The sequence below is a fragment of the Tachypleus tridentatus genome, chromosome 6 (genome assembly GCF_004210375.1).
Source record: "Tachypleus tridentatus isolate NWPU-2018 chromosome 6, ASM421037v1, whole genome shotgun sequence".
Lineage (NCBI taxonomy): Eukaryota > Metazoa > Arthropoda > Merostomata > Xiphosura > Limulidae > Tachypleus > Tachypleus tridentatus.
Window position 1 is genome coordinate 121,114,106 of NC_134830.1, and position 20,270 is coordinate 121,134,375.

General features: G+C 35.4%; 1 protein-coding gene across 2 annotated transcripts; it reads left to right on the forward strand.

Annotated features, from left to right (window-relative positions):
- Positions 1 to 1,331: 1,331 nt before the first annotated feature.
- Positions 1,332 to 18,125, forward strand: LOC143253467 (protein trapped in endoderm-1-like). 2 transcript variants are annotated; one of them, XM_076507434.1, is made up of 6 exons: positions 1,332 to 1,505; positions 1,634 to 1,940; positions 11,117 to 11,632; positions 12,573 to 12,843; positions 16,006 to 16,196; positions 17,021 to 18,125. In XM_076507434.1, exons 3-6 carry the CDS (start codon positions 11,184 to 11,186, stop codon positions 17,295 to 17,297), a joined length of 1,188 nt encoding a protein of 395 aa, XP_076363549.1. In that variant the 5' UTR covers positions 1,332 to 1,505; positions 1,634 to 1,940; positions 11,117 to 11,183; the 3' UTR covers positions 17,298 to 18,125. The 2 variants fall into 2 exon arrangements, with proteins under 2 accessions (XP_076363549.1, XP_076363550.1); XM_076507435.1 differs by lacking the exon at positions 1,634 to 1,940.
- Positions 18,126 to 20,270: the final 2,145 nt, after the last annotated feature.

A 20,270-nucleotide genomic window follows, 5' to 3' on the forward strand; every position in this document is an offset into this window, starting at 1 on the left:
TCGAAACCCGGTTTTTATCGTTGAAAGTCCGCAGACACACTGCTGACCCACCAGGAAGTGCCACTAGCAGACAGCGAGTTTTAACTGCTCGGTCCAGACTTAAAGTCAAAATAAAGACCATACAAAGATGAACATGAGTTAGTTCGCTCAATTCACTTCAATATATAGTAAGGTTATCTTGTTATTAACTTCAGAAGACCGGCATTTTAAAATCCTACACTGTTTCGGTTATTTCACTAAGACTGAGTCATGAGTCATGCAACAATAACAATGTATAACCTCAAGCGAGTTGTCAGCACCCATTCATATTCCGTTCAACTTTTCTCCATCAAACAGATAAAAAAGCCCTTAGTGCCACCAACCTAACAGTCCACCGCCCAAACAAATTAAGTCCAAATTGCTACTATCCAACCAGATAAATTAAGAACTCCTTAGCAGTTCTAGTATGCTAGTTCTAACAGGCTAATTACTGTAAATCAGAAACATAGTTCGTTTTATGTAATAAAACTGACACGACCGACATAGTTTATCGTCTGCCTAGTATTTGAATACAAACAGAACCGCATCCGAAATGGACTAATCGAAGGAAAGAGATTGTATTGAATGTTTTTAAATACATTAACTTCTAAAGTAGTATCACTTCAAGTGTCTTTTATTATGAAATTACTAAAATATTCTACATATTTTTAATTAACAAGTTTCTTTTATTGTATAAATATAAAGCTATTTTATATTTTGATTGGTATAACACACCAATTTGAGCGACATCTACTGAGTTTCATTTATTTATTTGTTGTTGCGTGCAAAGCCACACAGTTTTACTAAATGCATGTTCTTCCCACAAGGTTTTTATCGTCGCAACCTTCCGTAAGCTAGGAAACGAGTTTCGTATTGTTAATGTTTTGTTGAACTACTGAGTACACACATTACTATACTATACTCCCCCCCCCCCATTACAACCACCCCCATTATAAATAGTAAAGTTGCACGGCCTTACTAATCAAAACTACGTTGAGTACACCACCAAAATAATTTGCGAAAGGTTGGAATTGATGGTGCAGAGATCGTTGCAGATACAAAATTATTAATTTAAAGAAATAAAAACTATGATTCAAAGAAACGAAAGGTGATGTAAAAAAGAGAGCGAGAGAGAAAAAGGTCAAAAAACATTGTGAAATATTTCAATGAACGTAAACCCCATCAAAATATATCGAAATAGCCTGCTGCTGTCATAAGCTGTACTAATAACTGATCATGCGCAGTTCACTCCTATTATTTTATCCAAGCGGAAAAAGACGCATGCTCAGAAAAAGTGAAAGCAGTGATAGTTATCAGTACAAACAGGATACGTTGTGACTTAAGTTCGACTTACGTTTAATTAATAGGAGCTCAAATGCAAATACTGCTAGATTTTTGAAAATATGGAGACTGGGCAGAAGAACAAATATAATATACAGCCAGCCGCATCTAATTAGTAGACGAATCTGGTTCGGGCTATCGATAAGGTGGTTTATAATTTTATGAAATCGTAATACACGCTATTTAACCTTATAGCTTAACGTTCTGCCTTTATTTCCTTTTTTTACTGTAGCACTTTCTATCGGTTAGTAACTACCACCTTTTTTTGATTCAGTAAACCGGAACCACGTGTTAATTGCACGTGCTATGCTGGTGTAAAAATACGGGAAATAAATGAAAACTGGCAACAAACTCGGAACATAGGTGACTTTTGCTAGGCTTAATGTCTAATAACCGTGATAGTCAGAAGAGAAGGAAGCACTCATTTTTCCGGAAATTCTACTTCCGGTGATGAAATCAAGTGGAAACTAAAGAAGCCATTCGTCCTGTCTAGTTGTTATTACTTCACATTTCCTGACATCTTACCAGCGTAAGACTGTTAAAAATTAAAATTTTGTATTTGTAACAAAGAAGCGGAAAGAGTAAGTTTCGTTTATTCTCCTAGTTATATTTAATTTTATTATAAATCTGTATTTGTTGTAGATTATAACGCCACCTGGTTTCGTTATAGTCTTACTGGTCGAGTCAAGTGATACACATATCAGCTCTAGTAGTAGTAGTAAAATATCAAATGTACTTGAATATTTAAAACGAGGGACAAATATTTGCTAACTGGTAACAAAATGAAAATGCAAATTATCAATCAATTTGGTAGTCAAAAAGTGAACGTACTGAATGGTTGTTTCTTGAGCAAGTGCTTTCATTTTTTTCCTTGTTATAAATCACGTAATCATTTATGCTTTTGAAAAGAGAACGAATGTGTGAATATACGAGAATCATAGTTTTGACGTAGTTTGTGGTCAGTCTAGTACTTAATTACCGACAGAACCGCAACCGAAAAGGACCTAATAAATTTGTGGTTTTAGCACACGTAGTTTCATGCTGTATAAAACACTATATCCAACCTTGCTGTTAGAAAACAAAAACTTCACTCCTCACCACGTTAACACCAAATACTTTCTTTATATCAAGCTTCTACTCGAGAAAACATTGTAATCAATAGATAAATTTTCTTAATAAATGCTGTGCGTTTGTTTGCGAGTTAAAATTCTTCCATATTGTTGTTTCACTTTTCAGTAAAGTTTTTGTATGTTGTTACAGTAATTAAAGTTGTCTACCAAGGGCTGTAAACCGTGGGTTAGATGGTCGTTGAAGGTTAGAGACTGTAGTTAACATACTTTACAAGCGATTACCTTAGTTTTCAGTTTATATTTGATATGTTTCATCGTATAGATTAGTACGTTAATACTATTCCAATTTATAAGAAAGGCCTTATATTTATCTGGTTGGAATTATAATATGGTATCAACAGGCAGCTTCGTATATAGTTAACATAGAATGACGTTCCCTAAATCGTACCAATCGGAGAACAATTACTATTAATACCCGTGATTTCAGTGCGTACCCTTACAATGGGGAAAAAAAAACCGTTTTTCAACGCCTTTTTCAGACTTATTTGAATTATCTTAAAATACCTTGGGTTTGTTACAGTAATGAGCGCTAAAGAGACTTTGGTATTGAACATTTTCAACCGAATCTAAATTCCAGGCAGTTTTCTTCCATCAGTGTGACGTACTCTTGCTGCCCAACCAGAAAATTTTCATAGTTGCAAGTCTGTTACCTATTCGTCTCACATTCTAGATCTATCACCAGCTTTGTTCAAGTAGTTTTGACCTTTTAGCTCAGAAAACTGCACAGCGTGTTGGTTATCTGTGCTATGCTCCACAGGAGTATCGAAACCCTGTTTTTAACGTTAAAATTCAACAAAAATAACTGAGGCGAGGCGTTTAGTTTCTCAAAAGTTGTTCCAAACTAAACTGTTTAAGTTTATTCTGTGTAATCAGCAAGTTGTTACCGTTTTGTTTGTTTGTGTGTATATGGTATTGTTATCAAACAAATCGATCATAAAGAAGCCCTAAAAACACTAAAAGCATGTTTGCGGTTCCTTATAGCTCGACTTCCCGGTGCCAGATGGTCCGTATATATTCTTATGAGCTTACGGAATTGTTATTTAGTATGTAAAACATATCTAATAATAATTTTATATTTTAGTATTATTTAACCAGTCACTTGTACCCAGTGATATGTGTGTGTATTAGGATATGTAACACTAAATCAATATTTGAGTGTCTTCATTAAACACTTGAAGCAACAACTTCCCGGATGTGAACTGTGTAACTGTTGTCTGAAAGAAAACGCCAGATAATCTATGCCAGTAGCTCCAAACATTCCTAAAATTTCTTACATTGATGTATTCCACTAATAACGAGTGAACCAGAAATTTGGTGAGCAATAATAAAATCGAGAAGCAAACCGTGATAAACACGATAAAAATGTAGAAATATAATATTCACGAGAGCTGTGCAAGTTGAAGAAAGTATCGTTCTGAAGGTAGATAACTCGTGTGGTACCAACCAAATACCTTGTTTCATCAGTATCTACCATACGCAAGTAAAGAACCAATAGAATTGCACCATATTTTCAGTTTAATCTTTTGTGTGTGCGTGTGGTAGTAGTTCTGTGGACGAGGTAGAAACCCTAACCTCCCGTCAACCCCTTTTTCTCTGTACCTATTATATATCAATGTACAAATATCAAACGCATCTAATTTGTGCTATATAAAAACCACCCTGTACAGCGCTGTAGGAAAACGACCATCAAATTATTAAATTACATCTCAGCTGGACATTGGTAACTTAAGATGGTCTTCCAAATGAATAAGAACAAATTTCATTTAATTCTCAAAATCGTGTTTCTACCTAACTAGCGATGAAGTGTTCGTGTCAATATCTAACAGTTTGCCCTCTTTTAAATTTTCATTGTTTTAATTAATTAACTTGTATAACTAAGCCTAAAACAGGGGTGGGCAACTCCATGGCCATTGTGGATAGCACAATGGTAACGAGCTCGAGTTTAGGAATCAACTCTTTCCATCATTTATTTTCTTATCGCAAATTTGGTAATCAGCAACTGCATTGCCTCACGTCATCGCTAATGTGACGTGCTTCATCACTGCCACAGACTCCTCCCATTTTGTAACGTCAGTCTAGTTAAGATGTTTGTCATCGTGTCAGTTGTTTTGCATGCGCTTGCAAACACATTTTAATTATGAAACTTTCAAGTGTTTAAGTGTAATTTGTTTTTAATCCCACAATATGGATAAGTGGATAATTCGAAAACAAAAGAATCGATGATAGTGAATACTCAGAAAATAAAGACAACTTAATTGGTTCTGTCATTACTGATGAAAATAGAATGATGTGTGACTGGAATAACGTGAAACAACAATTTAATGAAAGTTGAGAGTTGAAGTTTACAGTGATTGAAGTAAATAATAAATCAGTGTCTTTTGTGTAACAGTGTTTAAGAATAATAAAGTGTATACAACTTTAAGCAACACTTTAACAATTTTCACAACGAATTTGATGTAAAATTTCCAATTGATAGAAAATATCTTGTGAATGAAACTAGCCGTCTGAAAGCACAACTTCTTGAACAAACGTAGTCCTAAAAAGATTTTCATGATTGATAGAACAAGGCAAGTTAGTTTGCTATAAAGTAGCTTGGATTCTAGCTAAAAAAAAAACAAATTTTCTGATACTGAACTAGTAAAAATTGATTGTGATCATTGAAACTCTGTTGGAGAATGATGATTCTAAAAAGATATTCTTGAAAAGTAAATTTGCAATTAAGTCGAAGAATAATTGTTCGCAGAATGCTAGAGTTAGCGAAAGACACGAGTAACTTGTTTGAACAACTAAATTACTATTTTTCTTTAGTACTAGATGAGTCAACAAATGTTAGTGACGCTGCACAGTTGATATTTTGGGTTCGATATGTAACTTCTGATCTTCAAGTGAGGGAAGAAATGCTTGGCTTTTTGTGGATTACGAAATCAAACGTGTGGATAAAACATCCTAGAAAAAAATTTTAATGTCAAAATATTAAACCTGGATCTTAAAAACTGGTTTTTGTCACAACAGACGGAGCTCTCGCCATGACTGGGGGAAATTAATATTTGTTTCTCTTTTGAAGCAGCATTTAATTTAGAATAATATGAAGTCCACACTGCCATCTTTCCGTTGTATTTTGCATCAGGAAAATTTGTGTTCAGATGTCTAAAAGTGATGAGTTGAAAATTTTGATGGACACTGTTGTAAAAACTATGAATTATATTAGAAGTGGAAGCTCTCTCATCCATCGACAGTTTGTTGAGTCTTTGAACAAAAGCAGTCACTGTACTTTTGATGATCATTACTGATTTTTGCAAATGTTAGGTGGTTAAGTGGAGGAAAAGTCTTGGAACGATTTACTTCCTTATTTCCTCAAATAAAAGAGTATCTTGTTGAAAAAGGTAAGATTGAAAATTTCCCAGAAATTGAAAATTTGTCATGGTAGTGTGATTTGCACTTTATGTGCAACATGATGGCTCACGAGATTAATTTGAATACGAAGCTTCAAGGAAGAGCTAAAATAATAAGTGAGCAACTACAGTCTATTCACGAATTTCAATTAAAGCTAAGCCTCCTTGCGGAACAGTTACAAAAGAATGACTTGGCACATTTTGCAAAGTTGAATAGTTTTCTAGAAAATAATGACTGATTTCTCTGATGCTAAAGATGATCTCTATGTAAACTGGGTCAAAAATCTTTCTCAGAAATTTGAATCGCGTTTCTACGAATATAAAAAAAATGAAATTGATATTTGAATTTTTGCATGATCCATTTCAATTTGACTTAGGAAATTTCAGTAAGGAAATTAAATCTTCTTTGGATAAGTGTGGATTTGAAGACAAGATGCTTATCCTGCAATGTGTAGAACACATTAAAGGCAAACAAAAATATTCTATTGGAGAAATTTGGCTCACTATTCTGTTAAATGAGTGTTCAAAATTTAAACATAAGTAATTTCAAAATTATTTTCCATATTTCTATCCACATGGATGGGCTCGGCATGGCTGAGCATGTTAAGGCGTGCGACTCGTAATCTGAGGGTCGCGAGTTCGCGTCCCCGTCGCGCCAAACATGCTCGCCCTTTCAGCCGTGGGGGCGTTATAACGTGACGGTCAATCCCACTATTCGTTGGTAAGAGTAGCCAATCCCATTATTTTTATTACACAGACGAACTGAACCTTGTGAAGACTTTCCACATTCCCATTGTTGTTAGACGGTCACTACGTTTGGAAATTTGTTGTGCAACACGTTCAAGGCCACAAGAGGTTAACACCTGTCGTAACTAATGAGAAACGTAATAGAACAACAACTTTTAGTTGTATCTGTAAGTAGAATGCGTTGGTTGCATATTCATGTCAACAAATAACAAGAGATGCAGAATTGATTGTTTTTTATGTTTAATATTAGAAGGGCTCGCTAACAGTAGCAACATGATTTTCAAAGTAGACACATTCATAAAAACTGAATTATAGTTGTGATAGCATCGAAGCTTTCAGCCAAATTTTGTTTTATAATTCTCATAAAGTAGTAACTACATGTGTGTGTATCCCTAACATTGAACTGATACTTTATATAATTGCCTTTACCAATTGACCAAATATTCTAAAAACTAGTTGCTTCTTGGTGGCCCCTAGTGGCAGAATATTATGTATGCGGACTTGTACTGCTAGAAACTGGCTTTCGATTCTCGTGAGGGGAATAGCACAGATAGCCCATTGTGTCGCTTTATGCTTAACTACAAGCAAAACCCAATGTACTTTTTGGCTACGCCACCTGGCGAAGAGATTAAAATGTTATATCAATTTGAGAAAGCAAATATTTCGCTTATCAATAGTGAGAAATAAGTTGTTGTTTTTTCACCAAATTGCTCCTGTATTTAATTCTACGTCAAAAATATTTTAGGCTCAAAATAAGTGCGCATGTTTATCGTGACGGTCACAAGAGGTCTTCTAAATTATTTTAAATAGTCCGTTTTTATTTGATCGCAAACCTACAAAATTAGCTCCGACCCCAACGGAGAATCGAGCGCTGGATTTTAGCGCTCTAAGACTGTTGATATGCCGGTGAGGGTGGGGAGTTCAAGAACGAGCAGATAAAGCCAAAAATTTTAGTTTAAAATCCCTAGCACTAGTTCCAATCAATTATTTATCAAATTCAGGACGCATTCATAAAAATATTAACTTGTAATCTTTTCACTGAATAACCTTGCTATTAACACGCATTGTTTTCTGGATTTACAACGTTAGGGTCAGAGTTTTGATTTTCTGCGTTGGACACGTTTGTTTTGAATTTTCGCTCAAAGCTACGCAAGGGCTATCTGCACTAGCCGTCCCTAATTTAGCAGCGTAAGACTAGAGGGAAGACAGCTAGTCATCGCCACCCACCGCCAACTCTTGGGCTACTCTTTTTACCAACGAATAGTGGGATTGATCGTCACGTTATAACACCCCCACGGCTGAAAGGGCGAGCATGTTTGGTGCGACGGGAATGCGAACCCGCGATCGTTGGACACAACAGATAGCCGGACGTAACAGCTGTAACAGAACATAACTTTGTCTCTCGGTGTCTTTCTTATCACAGTTTTAATCTTTATATTTTTTATCTGAAACTTAAACAAAAACGTGGGCTCCTCTTATAAATAAACTTTTAAACCTTTACGTCAATGATTCTTTAACTATTTTATCGTGGATTTATTTATAACCGTCTCTCCCTTGTTTTAAATACAAATAACAGAAATAGTTGAATCGACATAATTAATGTATAGTTCATTGTACTGGTTCGGTGTTAAGATATATTTACTGACTGGAAGTTATCATGTTTATTTGACATTTTTATATATATTTCGGTGGATTCGATGTTAGCGTTTAACTTTTGTTGGTCACTTTTTGGGGAAAAAAAGTAGAAAATGTGGTCAAATATTCGATTACTTATTGTTTTGTTTTCAGGTTCAATATGTGAGTGCTGGCTGATTTGTTCTCAGTATATTTGTGTCAGTAAATAATTTTTGCGGTAATATTTTTTTTTTTTCGGAATTTTGAGGACCATTGCTTCATATAATAACACATGTAATTGGAATGGTCCCCGTTAATATTTTTTGACAAGCCTAATAAGGAAATGAAACGGAAACCAGCGACTGCGGTGCCACAATGATTGATTTATTAAGATCCTTTGTAAAAGAAGGTCGCGAGGTCGTTCATTCACGTACAGTCAAGAGCAATTGACGCGCGTTTTGGAGGTCTGTCCGAGTTCTTTTACGTGATTAATTACGTCAATTTTAGCAAGTTCACATCACCAGCAGTGGCGGATTTAAGGTTGTAAGGGCCCAGGAGCTAATAATTTTTGTGGGTCCTACATGCCACGTAATTTTACATAAAATTATCATTAGGCTCTCATTAAGACCATGGACTCTGGGGCTGATTTCCCTTTAGCCTTTACTTAAACAGGCCACTGATTACCAGTATAAAAACAGAGACGAGTAATAATTTCCTATACCAATAGATTTTGCAATAATTTAATGACATTTACTGAAGTAACTGGCTTAAAATCAACTGCTATATACGTCTCTGCATTCGTTATTTCAAGTAATCTTAAGTTACCTCGTTACTGTAAGCTCGCTTTGTATGGGGGGGTACTCCATTTGGCGTACAAAAAACACGAAGATTTCCCTATTCCATGCTAGAAAACAATGTTAAACCATAATGAAGCTTATGTTCATTAAATGTACGATTCAAAACTAAAAATTAAGTTTCGTTTTCTTGTTCTGAGAACATTGCGAAATATCCGACCTATAACATAAATATTTTAAGTATGAGAAAACAATGAGAATTTTAATATACTCGAATTAAATTGGAAAATAATCACTTGGACATATCCTCGAGTTTCTTCCATTCCTATAAGGTGATATTAATCCTGACAAGTGAGTTATTTAATTATTGGAATATTCAGGGGGCGTCTAATTTAATGTTCTCAACACTCTGGGAAATATATATTTAACCACCATATAATAAATAAGTCTGACAATTTATAACGCTTGAAATGTTTTATACTAGGCCCGGCATGGCCAAATGGTTAGGGCGCTCGACTCGCAAAGAGTCGCGGGTTCGAATCCCTGTCACACTAAACGTACTCGCCCTCTCAGTTGTGGGAGCGTTATAATGGCACAGTCAATCCAATTATTCGTTGGCAAAAGTGTAGCCCAAGGACTGGCGGTGGGTGGCGATGACTAGCTGCCTCCCCTCTAGTCTACCACTGCTAAATTTGGATCAGATAGTCCATAATATAGTTTGTGTTTATCATTCATGATCTCTTCACTGAATAACCTTTATCTTAATACACTGTTTTTTAAGGTAGAATATGCTAACGTTTCAGAATTGTACATGATTATTCAATGAACCTTTTCTATCTTCGTTGTACAATAGTATTTATATTTAACTCTAATATTAACCCTCTTTAAAAAAAGTTCTGTAATTATACATTTCTACTAGTTCACTACCGCTGAAATCCATACTCGAGATGTGTGTTTTGTAAAATATGTATTTATTTAATGGACCTTTTAAACCTAACCTGTACCAACAGCTGTTAACATTTTTCGTTACTCTGCTACTAGTGCTCTATATAAACAACTACTGACCGAATTTACTGTTTTTGCACCATGTTTACAGATGAGCACCCAAATTTTTCGCAAATTTTTGAACTAGTTTATTATTTGGGTTTGCAAGTTGCTTTTTGGGCATTTCCAATTAGCATGAAACATCAGGTATTCCAATGAAATCCAGAAATAGCGTTGAATTTACCTAGGCAGTATTGTAAGATCGGATTAATTTAAGCTGTAACATATGTTTTTGGAAAAAATGAAAATGACTTGTCCCTGCTGGACAAACATCAGGATCTAATGAAACTTCGCGAAGATCTAGAATAACTATTCTGATTAGCGTGTCGTACTATGAATTTAAGGGTTCATGGTTCGCGTACCATTAAAAACTAGCTACTTACAAATGAAGGCCGTGGATATTATTAGTGTGACGGTAAAATCTATCCACTAGTCTTAACGTTCGCAGTAAGTGATAATAAGTTCTCCTTAATCCAGGGGAGGCCCGGTATGGCCAGGTGGTTAAAGCACTCGACTTGTAATCTGAGGGTTTCGGGTTCGAATCCCTATCACACCAAACATGCTCGCCCTTTCAGCCGTGGGGGCGTTATAAAGTTACAATCAATCCCAGTATTCGTTGGTAAAAGAGTAGCCCAAGAATTGATGGTGGGTGGTGATGACTAGCTACCTCCCCTATTGTCTTACTCTGCTAAATTAGGGACGGTTAGCGCAGATAGCCCTCGCGTAGTTTTGCGCGAAATTCAAAACAAACCAAACAAATCCAGGGGTTTCTAGCTAGTGGTGCGTGAGAAACTGTGGAAAAACATTAACAAAAAAAGTAAACCTCGGACTTTGAGATGTTGAGATATTCCAATAGCTCGCACTCGAATTATTTCTTGACGTTTTCTGTAACAAATCATATGCGTCAAGGGTACGACGCTAATTCAGAGGTGGGGGAGTGGCACAGTCATAAACTTTACTAGTGTGTCAGTTCAACATTAAAATTTTAGTTCCGTGGAAGAAGATATTCCAACTCGCTGTTTTGTTTTTATTTCAGATCCTGATCTCTGGAACTAATAGTCAACGTGGTTGGGAAGTTTAACAATTTTTCAGTCTTCAACTGCATGTTTCAAATGGCGGAAACGGCGAAACTGACGATTCGAAATAAAGACGATCCTATTTATTCTAATCAGTCCCTTAACATCGAGGTAAAACTGATGGACAGTATAAACCAAACAACAGTCCTTAAAGAAATAATCAAATATCCACGTGACGTCACAATATTTGCTGCAGTCTGTTGTATCATATTCATTATTACAGGGTTGCTAGGTAACCTCCTCACAATTCTCGCCCTCTGTCGGAGTGTAAAGCTCAGAAACGCCACCACAGCGTTTGTAATTAGCCTTTGTACAGCCGACTTTTTATTTTGTGCGATCAATCTACCCCTAACGGCATCAAGGTACATACACCAATCTTGGTTGCAAGGTGAAACGTTGTGTTCTTTGTTCCCATTTTTTTTCTATGGGAACGTCGGCGCCTCCTTGATGTCCATGACACTGATTACCATCAATAGGTAAGTTGTTTAAAACTTGTAGGTTTTGTTTAACATTGCCCAAGTTTCCTTCTTCTTTTCAACTTCAATTTCTGGAGCAGTTCCACAATAAACCATCATGAAGGATAGCCGCTCGGAGATTCTGTATTAATTAATAAAGAAAACGGTTTCATTAATTGAAGGTTGAGAAGATATCTTTGTCGTAAAGATGATTTTGTTAATAAAGGATGAGGCAGTGTGTTATTGGTTAAGATGTCACTGTAACATTGTTGATTAAATATGATATCAATCAATTTGTACTTGCTTTATAGTGCATACAGTGTATTTCAGTTTTACTTTACCTGAACATCTGATGTTAGCTGTGAGTTAACACTGCTAGAGAATATTACGTATATTTGTGGACGAGAGATATTGAAAGAATTACACATGATAAATGTGTATAACGTGGAGAGAGCTTTAATTTTTGTAAGAAACAAAATGGTTCTTTGTACTGAGTTGATAATATCATGGTGTTCATAAACAAGGCACTTGTTTCTGAGGGTGTCACACAAGGGACAAATGTGTAATGTGAATAATTCGAATAAAACGTATTTCTTATAACGCGTCATTCTTATTGTGTGTGTACACATCTCGACCCGTGGTCATTATTACACAGGAACGAGTTGAAATGGAAGTTTCTTTAGAAGGGCAACATTGTTTCAAATTAATAATTTTATTATAAATGAAACCGGCGTTGAATTTATGTAAAGGTTAATAGTTTAACGTTTTTACTTTTTTGTGGTTTCCTTTTATCTGAAGCTAGCCGATTTTCAGAGACAAAAACTCTTACTAGTATTATTATGTCTCAAAGAACAGTAAAAATAAAACAATCATAAGTGAATGTTTAATATCTAGTGTTTTCCGTAATATTGTCTTGCTGTTTTGTTCTAATAAGAGACTAATCCAGTTTTACTATGTTTAGGTTCATCTTGATCAACCATCACAATCTGTACGATAAAGTCTACCAGAAACACTATGTGGCACTGATGATCGTCTTCAGTTGGATATTTAGTTTTGCAATGCTAATACCTACCTTAGCCAGTGCGTGGGGAACGTTTGGTTTGGACGAGGAGACGTTTTCGTGTACCATTCTCAAACGTAACGGTCGTTCTCCTAAGAAGTTTTTGTTCATCTTGGGTTTCCTGATTCCTTGTATTGTTATAATTGTCTCCTACTCCTGCATTTTTTACAAGGTTATCTCTTTTACTTTATTTGTCCCTGAAAATAAATAGCTATTATTGTTTAAAACCCGTTTTCATTAATTTTAGGGTAAATAGTATCTTTAATTTTCAGTGTTCAGATGAGCTTTCCAGCATGCTGTCCAACATGGCTGCCAAAATTTGACACTTTCCCTCGAGAGGAGACTGTATTTTAACTTTCGCAGAAATTTGCAACATATAAGATGCACATAAAATGTACATGACTTGTTTCCTTCTCTGGGCTTTAAGTGAACAACCAAAACCTGAAACACTCGTTTTTTTTCTGTGCAATAAATTAGTATTGGCATTAATATTCTTGTCAATCACTACCTCTTAAGTTCATATTTTAAATACTTTGTCACCTCTTTCAATTTCTTTCTATTAATTAAGGGTACGATAAGAAATTTCAGTAGCGTACTCCATGTTTATATACATCATTCCAGCGATGTACTCCCTATTTATGTACAATACTGTGCAAAAGTGTTAGGATACGGAAATATCTCCATTCTTACCATTCTATTGTGCTAATTCTTCCATATCATTATAGTATGTAAATTTCAACACTTTGGTAATGCTTCACTGATCCTTGTTGATGATTCAATGATCCAGGGTGAAAATATTTATTAATTGGAATTCATATATACTTGTACCAAACGCATGTCATAAGGGTTCTGCCTGAATGATAGTACTGATCAAATTTAGGGTCTGAAATAACTGTCATGGTACCCCATGCAGTGTCTTAACAACATAGAAAGAAGCTAGCAGAGAGCTAGCATATGGTACTGATGTATGCTAGAAGAAATCAATTTAATACCCTCTACAAATAAACCTTGAGAAAGTGTTTAAGACTATATATTAAGTAGTTGTGTCTTACCATGGCCTACAAAGTATTGAGAATCGTCAGTAGAACGGAGAGTTCACATAAAAACTTTACGTAATGTTGGTTGGACTTGAAATCCTCACTAAACACTGTCAAGTACACCTTAGGATCATGAGACAAATATGAAAATTGCAAAGGAAGAGGAAGAACACCTGAACTCAGTGATACTAATGTTAAGTATCTTCATTTATACAGCCTTCGGGAAAGAGTACTACCAATGATCTAATGCATGAGATAAATGACCATGTACTAAATGACAAAGTTGTCCAGATCTACAATGTCAGAAAACTCGATGAGAATGCAATATCTGGTCACCTAGCAGTTAAAAAAAACAAACAAACTTCAATATCCAAATATTGTCAAGGGACTGCAATTTGCTAAAAAGTACAAAAATGCTTTGTTGGTAATTGGAAAAGGGTATTATAAACAGATGAGTTCAAGATTCAAATATTGGATACAAAGCGTAAGTTGTAAGTCCTGTAGAACAAAGGTAAATGCTTATTTCAATGCATAGCAACTACCATGATGCATGGGAGAAGCAGTGTGATTTTTGGAGGTGTTTCTCTGAGGTGGCAGGAGATATTTGCAAAATAGATAGAATAATGGATCAACAGAAGTACCATCAGATACTAATTGTCACGGTATACCCTGTGGTTTGTTTATCATTAGTAAACGATTCTACTACCAAGAAAATAATGACTCCAAACATTTTTCCAACCTGTGGAAAAAGTTACTTTGGTAAGAAAGAAGCTGCTGAAGTCATTCGAATGATGCAGTGTCCCACACAGAGCTGGCCAAGCGTGTCAAGGCGTGCGACTCGTAATCTGAGGGTCGGGGGTTTGCATCCCCGTCACGCCAAACATGCTCGCCTTTTCAGCCGTGGGGGCGTTATATAGTGACTATTAATCCCACTATTCGTTGGTAAAATAGTAGCCCAAGAGTTGGCGGTGGGTGGTGATGACTAGCTGCCTTCCCTCTAGTCTTACACTGCTAAATTAGGAACGGCTAGCACAGATAGCCCTCGAGTAGCTGCGTAATTCAAAAACAAACCCACACAGAGCTCCTATCTCAACCTAGCCGAACAGCTTTCGTAGATCAAAAACTTGACAAATAATAATAAAAAAAAAAAAATCCTTTCATTTGGAGTAAAATCCCAGAGGACATTTTAATTAAACTTGTTTAAACAATGTTTAAAAGACTTAAGTTATTAAAACCACTACTACTGAGGTTCTGTTGTACTAAATATGAATATTAATAAAATTGTTGTTTCACCGGTGATTTACCTTTCATTGTTCTTTGAAAGTAGCCTGAAATCTGATTTTTGACCATGTTTTAACACTGTTATACAGTACTATACATCATTCTAGTGATGCACTCGATGTTTATTTACATCATTCCATTCCATGAAGATCAGATTTATTGATTTCTATCTGGCCTGTTTATACATAGTCCACCCCCCAGTAGCCCAGCGGCATGTCTGCGAACTTAATCCGCTAGAAACCGGGTCTCAATACCCATGGTGGGCAGAGAACAGATAGCTTGTTGTACAGCTTTGTGCTTAATTCTAAACAAAGAAATTACACATAGTGACAAGGCCGGATTAAGGATTTTATTGACCCTAGGGTTTTTAAGTTATACATGAAATACATTTATAGTCATAGCTTAAGGCCCTTAATTAATGTGAGGCCCTGGGCTTCAGCCCGGTAAGCCCATGCCTCAATCCAGGTTGGCATAGTAATTAAAGTCACAATTTTAACCCTACAACCCAACAGTAAGTAATTATTCTAACACACTAAAATTAAGAATATTAGTTTAATAATACTTTTATTATTATCGTTTGTACCCCGGAAACAGTGATTATGGTTACAAAAACTAATTGTTAAATTATTAGTAATACGGATTAAAAGATATTTCATCGTCATATCGTAGCACTGTTTAATAATTGGCCATAATAATTCACAACGTTGTTTTATGCTTGTTAATAATTGTTGATTAAAAGCTGTAAGGGATTCCTTCATCACCTCATGTCCACTCTTGTATAAAACATCATTATTTTTATTGATACAAGTTAACCTTAATTATTAATAAAATCGGGTTGCACGTGTAGGCAAAAGAAGAAATAAATACTTATTTATCAATTGAATACCTCATTACAGGAGAGCCCCCTGTTGGTAACTTTGGAAAGTTCGCTATCTCTTGTATATTACCCTTTTTGAAATTTTTTGTCTCATAATCAATACGAAACTGGCAATATAATAACTTTTGTTTTCCTTCAGGTACGAAACAGCCGAAAAAATATTGAAGCCCACAGCCCAGTCAGCCCGACAACCCCTACTCCCCTGATGAAACAAAGCACTCAACGAAAAGACGAAATCCGATTGACTCGAATGATGCTTATCATTTTTTGTTCGTTCATCCTTTGCTTTCTTCCCCTGATGATTGTCAACGTGTTCGATAGTAAAGTGAGGTAAGTTTAATAATTTATCTAATATTATAAATTATTTACTACTAGTTTCTCAAAGCCTAGATTCTTCGTCAGGTTAGTAAAATGATCCATAGTGTGTTTTCTTTTCTAAATTATTAAATGAAACATTGTGAAAGTTTTCATATTTTTTAGGATTTTTTATTAATTCAGTAGTGAGTTAAATTAATTTTAGTTTAGTAATAGGTGGCGCTTTGCTCTCTTAAACTCCTCTCCAACCCAAATGATAATAAAGGTAGAAGAGTTGCAGTTACCGCCACCTTTTCTGTGGAATGTGTTAAACACAACATTCATATTACCAAAATAAACTATTTTGATCCCAAGTTCCTTCCATATTTCAAAGATACTAGTTTTATTGGAACCTAAACTGAAGTAAGGATTGTAAATGGCATTATAAGAAATGTTTCTGTATTTTACTCTCTCGCTCTGTGTGTGTGTGTGTAGAGGTGGGAAGTAGACCAATAGTTAATGTAAACCAGTTTTACTGGAAGCTGTAACCACATAACAAGATCGATTAGGTAATAATTCAGATTCTTAAACTCAATAGATAAATTATTCATATAAATAACAGTTGAGTTAGGGTAAGATGAACATGACTTACTGCTGGGAGGTTGGAACTTTTTGTTGAACATTGGTATATGTTATAGCCTCAGTAAGAACAGTTGGGACTTTCAAGTAAGGATTATTTCTAGGGAGAATTCTGTAAAATCTGATGTTAATATTCGGTACGTGTTCAGTAATAGACAAATTTCATTCGTCATTTTAATTAGGTGATTTGATAAACTATAGTTGTTTGAAATGTGTTTCAGGTACCCTAGCGTTCATGTGATAGCTTCAGTCCTAGCGTGGATGTCTTCTTGCATCAATCCGTTTATTTACGCAGTCATGAACCGTCACTACCGCCAGGCCTACCGTTGTCTATTGTGTTCAAAGGATCGAGCCCGTCGACCTTCCGTTATTACAAGTTTCAACCGTTCTAACAGCTCGGGTTCTGCTTCTAAAACCGTTGTGTCCGATGTGTTCATCTTTCCCACCAAAGACGCCATCAAGAAGAAAGAAAAAGAGAAGGATGAAAATATGATGTAAAATTGTTTAACTTTGCTGTTTCAAGCTGTTTTCTAAAACAACCCAAATGTTTTGACGTACCCAGTATGAGCACAACAAAACTAAGCAGACCCTGGCTTCAAGAACGTCTATATTATTATGCTAAATAAACACGACTAATATCTAGAAATATTGGAATTTCGAAACGTTTGAAATTGTGAAGCAGTGTGGTGTTTAAATATTTCAACACTTGTAATCGATCACACAACAGTTTACCTAAGTCTGCCGTATAATACCTAGTTTTAAAATAGTAAAAAAATCTGTGGGAAGTGATTTTTTTTAATTTAAGATTAGTGTGTTGTGGGGGATTTACCAACAAAACATTTTGTTGCGTTTGGTTTTGAGAACAAGTTTATTCTATAAGTTGGATTTAGATCTGTCAGCAACATCGGGTTATGTTTAGTTAGTGGTAACTTGTTTAGTCGTTCACTTATGAAATTTTTTGTAGTCAGTTATTTTGGTTTACTTACTGTTTCTATTTGGAAATCGTTTTTTTTTCTTCGTAAAAAGTTTGCGTAAAAGTAAAAATCAATATACATGCTTGTTATTAACGTTCAAAATATAAAAGTAACTTTCATTGTGTGAATTTTGATGAAGTATGAAAATATATTTTAACTCGTACATTATTATGTTATTACTCTTGATTGTGAACAGTTTCGTATTTTTTACTAGCTTCTTCTAACCTAACCCTTCTTAAAGTGTTTCATTTTAAGGAATTAAAATGTAAATATACGATGTGTGAAATAACATTGATCAACTTGTAGTTAGTTTCGTTTTGAGTTCAATAATACATATTTGATCAGTCTGACACTTATGTGAACTGTGGTGCCTGAAAAACCTTTCGTATCCTAATGTAGTCGAATAATTCTTTACAAATCTTTATTTTTGAAGTATATTTTAAAAATATAAATACTTGAGACAATAGCGTAAAATTAATGGAGTTTTTTAATAAGAGGTTATTTCTTAAGGTGTTCCCAGATTTTTTTATTTGTTCACTGGACTAATTAGTTTCCTTAAAATAAGCGGAAATGGTAAGGCCACACTTATTTCCAAAAATATAGCTACGCTTGTGCTATAAGTAAAAAGAAAAACAACCGATAAGTTACCACATCTAACAAGACCCCATTGTTGTTTTCCAAGAACAATTGTAAAGGTTTGTCGAGACTGTTTCGTGAAAACACGCGGCCAGACAATTGCAGTGTATGATTGATTGATTTAGGTTTAGCGAGTCAGAATGTGATATGAAACACGCCGGAGCTATACGGAATATTATATCCTGACTGAATCTTTTACATCAATTCATTAAAGTACTTATTAAAACTCCACTCCAATTAAACCCCCTCTTTCATAAAGTTCTCAAATTTCATTGCAACAAAACTCTCAGGTTAGTTAATTTACAAACTCAAGGATTCGTAAGCTACACCTAGTGGAAATCCCGGAATTCACTCGGCTAGGGTAAGCAATGCGCGTGTTTTAAGCTCATATTTCAGGATTTAATATACCAGGTATATTTTCTAGAAATGGGTGTTTAATGACATATAGAACAATTGTTCCTAATTTAATAAAACTCCACAAACTAAGTAATAAAGTTTCTGTACTTGTCTATTATATCCTTAATATGAAAAAAAGGAGGAGTCCTGTCCCCTCTCTCCTATATCCATCTTAGTGTAATACTACATACAGGTTGCTTATTAATGTTCTGTATGTAGTAAAAACGAACCTACTGTTGACCGAAATGGAACCAAGATATGACTGAAGTTGTTAACCCTTATCATCTGTTACCTGATGTTACGTAATATCACATTACTTTTTCACATCCTGCTTCTAAAACACGCGAGGATGTTATCACATGTGTCACGTGAGTTCTACATAAATGTTGTATCGGCGGCAAATTTCAGGACTTCCGGCGCTAAAATACTAGTTTCGAATCCCTACAGTGGACAGAACGCCGCCCATTGTGAAACCTTGTATTGTAAACGACAGCAACACTTTCTTTAAAACATTCAAGAATTCGCACAGTTGTGTAAACTGTATATATTATACTACAAGTTTGCAAAAACAGAAGTTAGGAAAGAAAAGCAGGTAATTTTAATAACAATAAAGTTAAAATAGGCTTAGCCCAACGAAGATATCATACAAGTAATACAGGACTTTTACTCGCATGATGTGTCTCGCTGCTTATATCAGTATAAAATAAATTGTTCGTATAATCTATGGAGACTTGTATGACCACATATTTTCTTAGACTCTCATGGCCAAATAACTAGTTGACGTGTCGGACTATGGATCGTAGAGTCCGGAGCATGAAGAATTTATCCGTTGAAAATTATGTACTTTCAGTTGTAGATGTGTTATAGAAGTAACAATGGGTCTCGTTGAGATTTTGTGGCGGCGAGTGCTGCTGGCTGGTTACATTTTTTCTGGCCACGAGTCCGAAATTGGAGACCTGAACCGTAGGTATCTTTGGCGTGCCATTTAGGTTAAAAATTCTAATTCTAGTATATGTATTAGTATTATTAATAGTTCGAATTAACATAAATTTTTAACGTAATGAGTGCGTCCTATAATTTATAATAATTTTCTTGAAAGTTCGGGAATCAAATGATACAAAACGCCACTTTGGCGAGAATTGTTAGTTGTCGGTTGGTTCTTTGGCTCATATACAGTGATTATCCAGTAGCAGAGCGTGTTTAATCAGTTAAGAGTGCAGACACTAGATGTCTGATTAAAGAAGCACTAAAGATACGAGAAGTACCGTAACGATCGTACGATAAAAATAATACGCAAGTGACTGTTTAACGTTATTTAGGAACCTCGCCCTCCCAGCCGTGGGGGTGTATAATGTGACGGTCAATCCCACTATTCGTTGGTAAAGAGTAGCCCAAGAATTGGCGGTGGGTGGTGATGACTAGCTGCCTTCCCTCTAGTCTTACACTGCTAAATTAGGGACGGCTA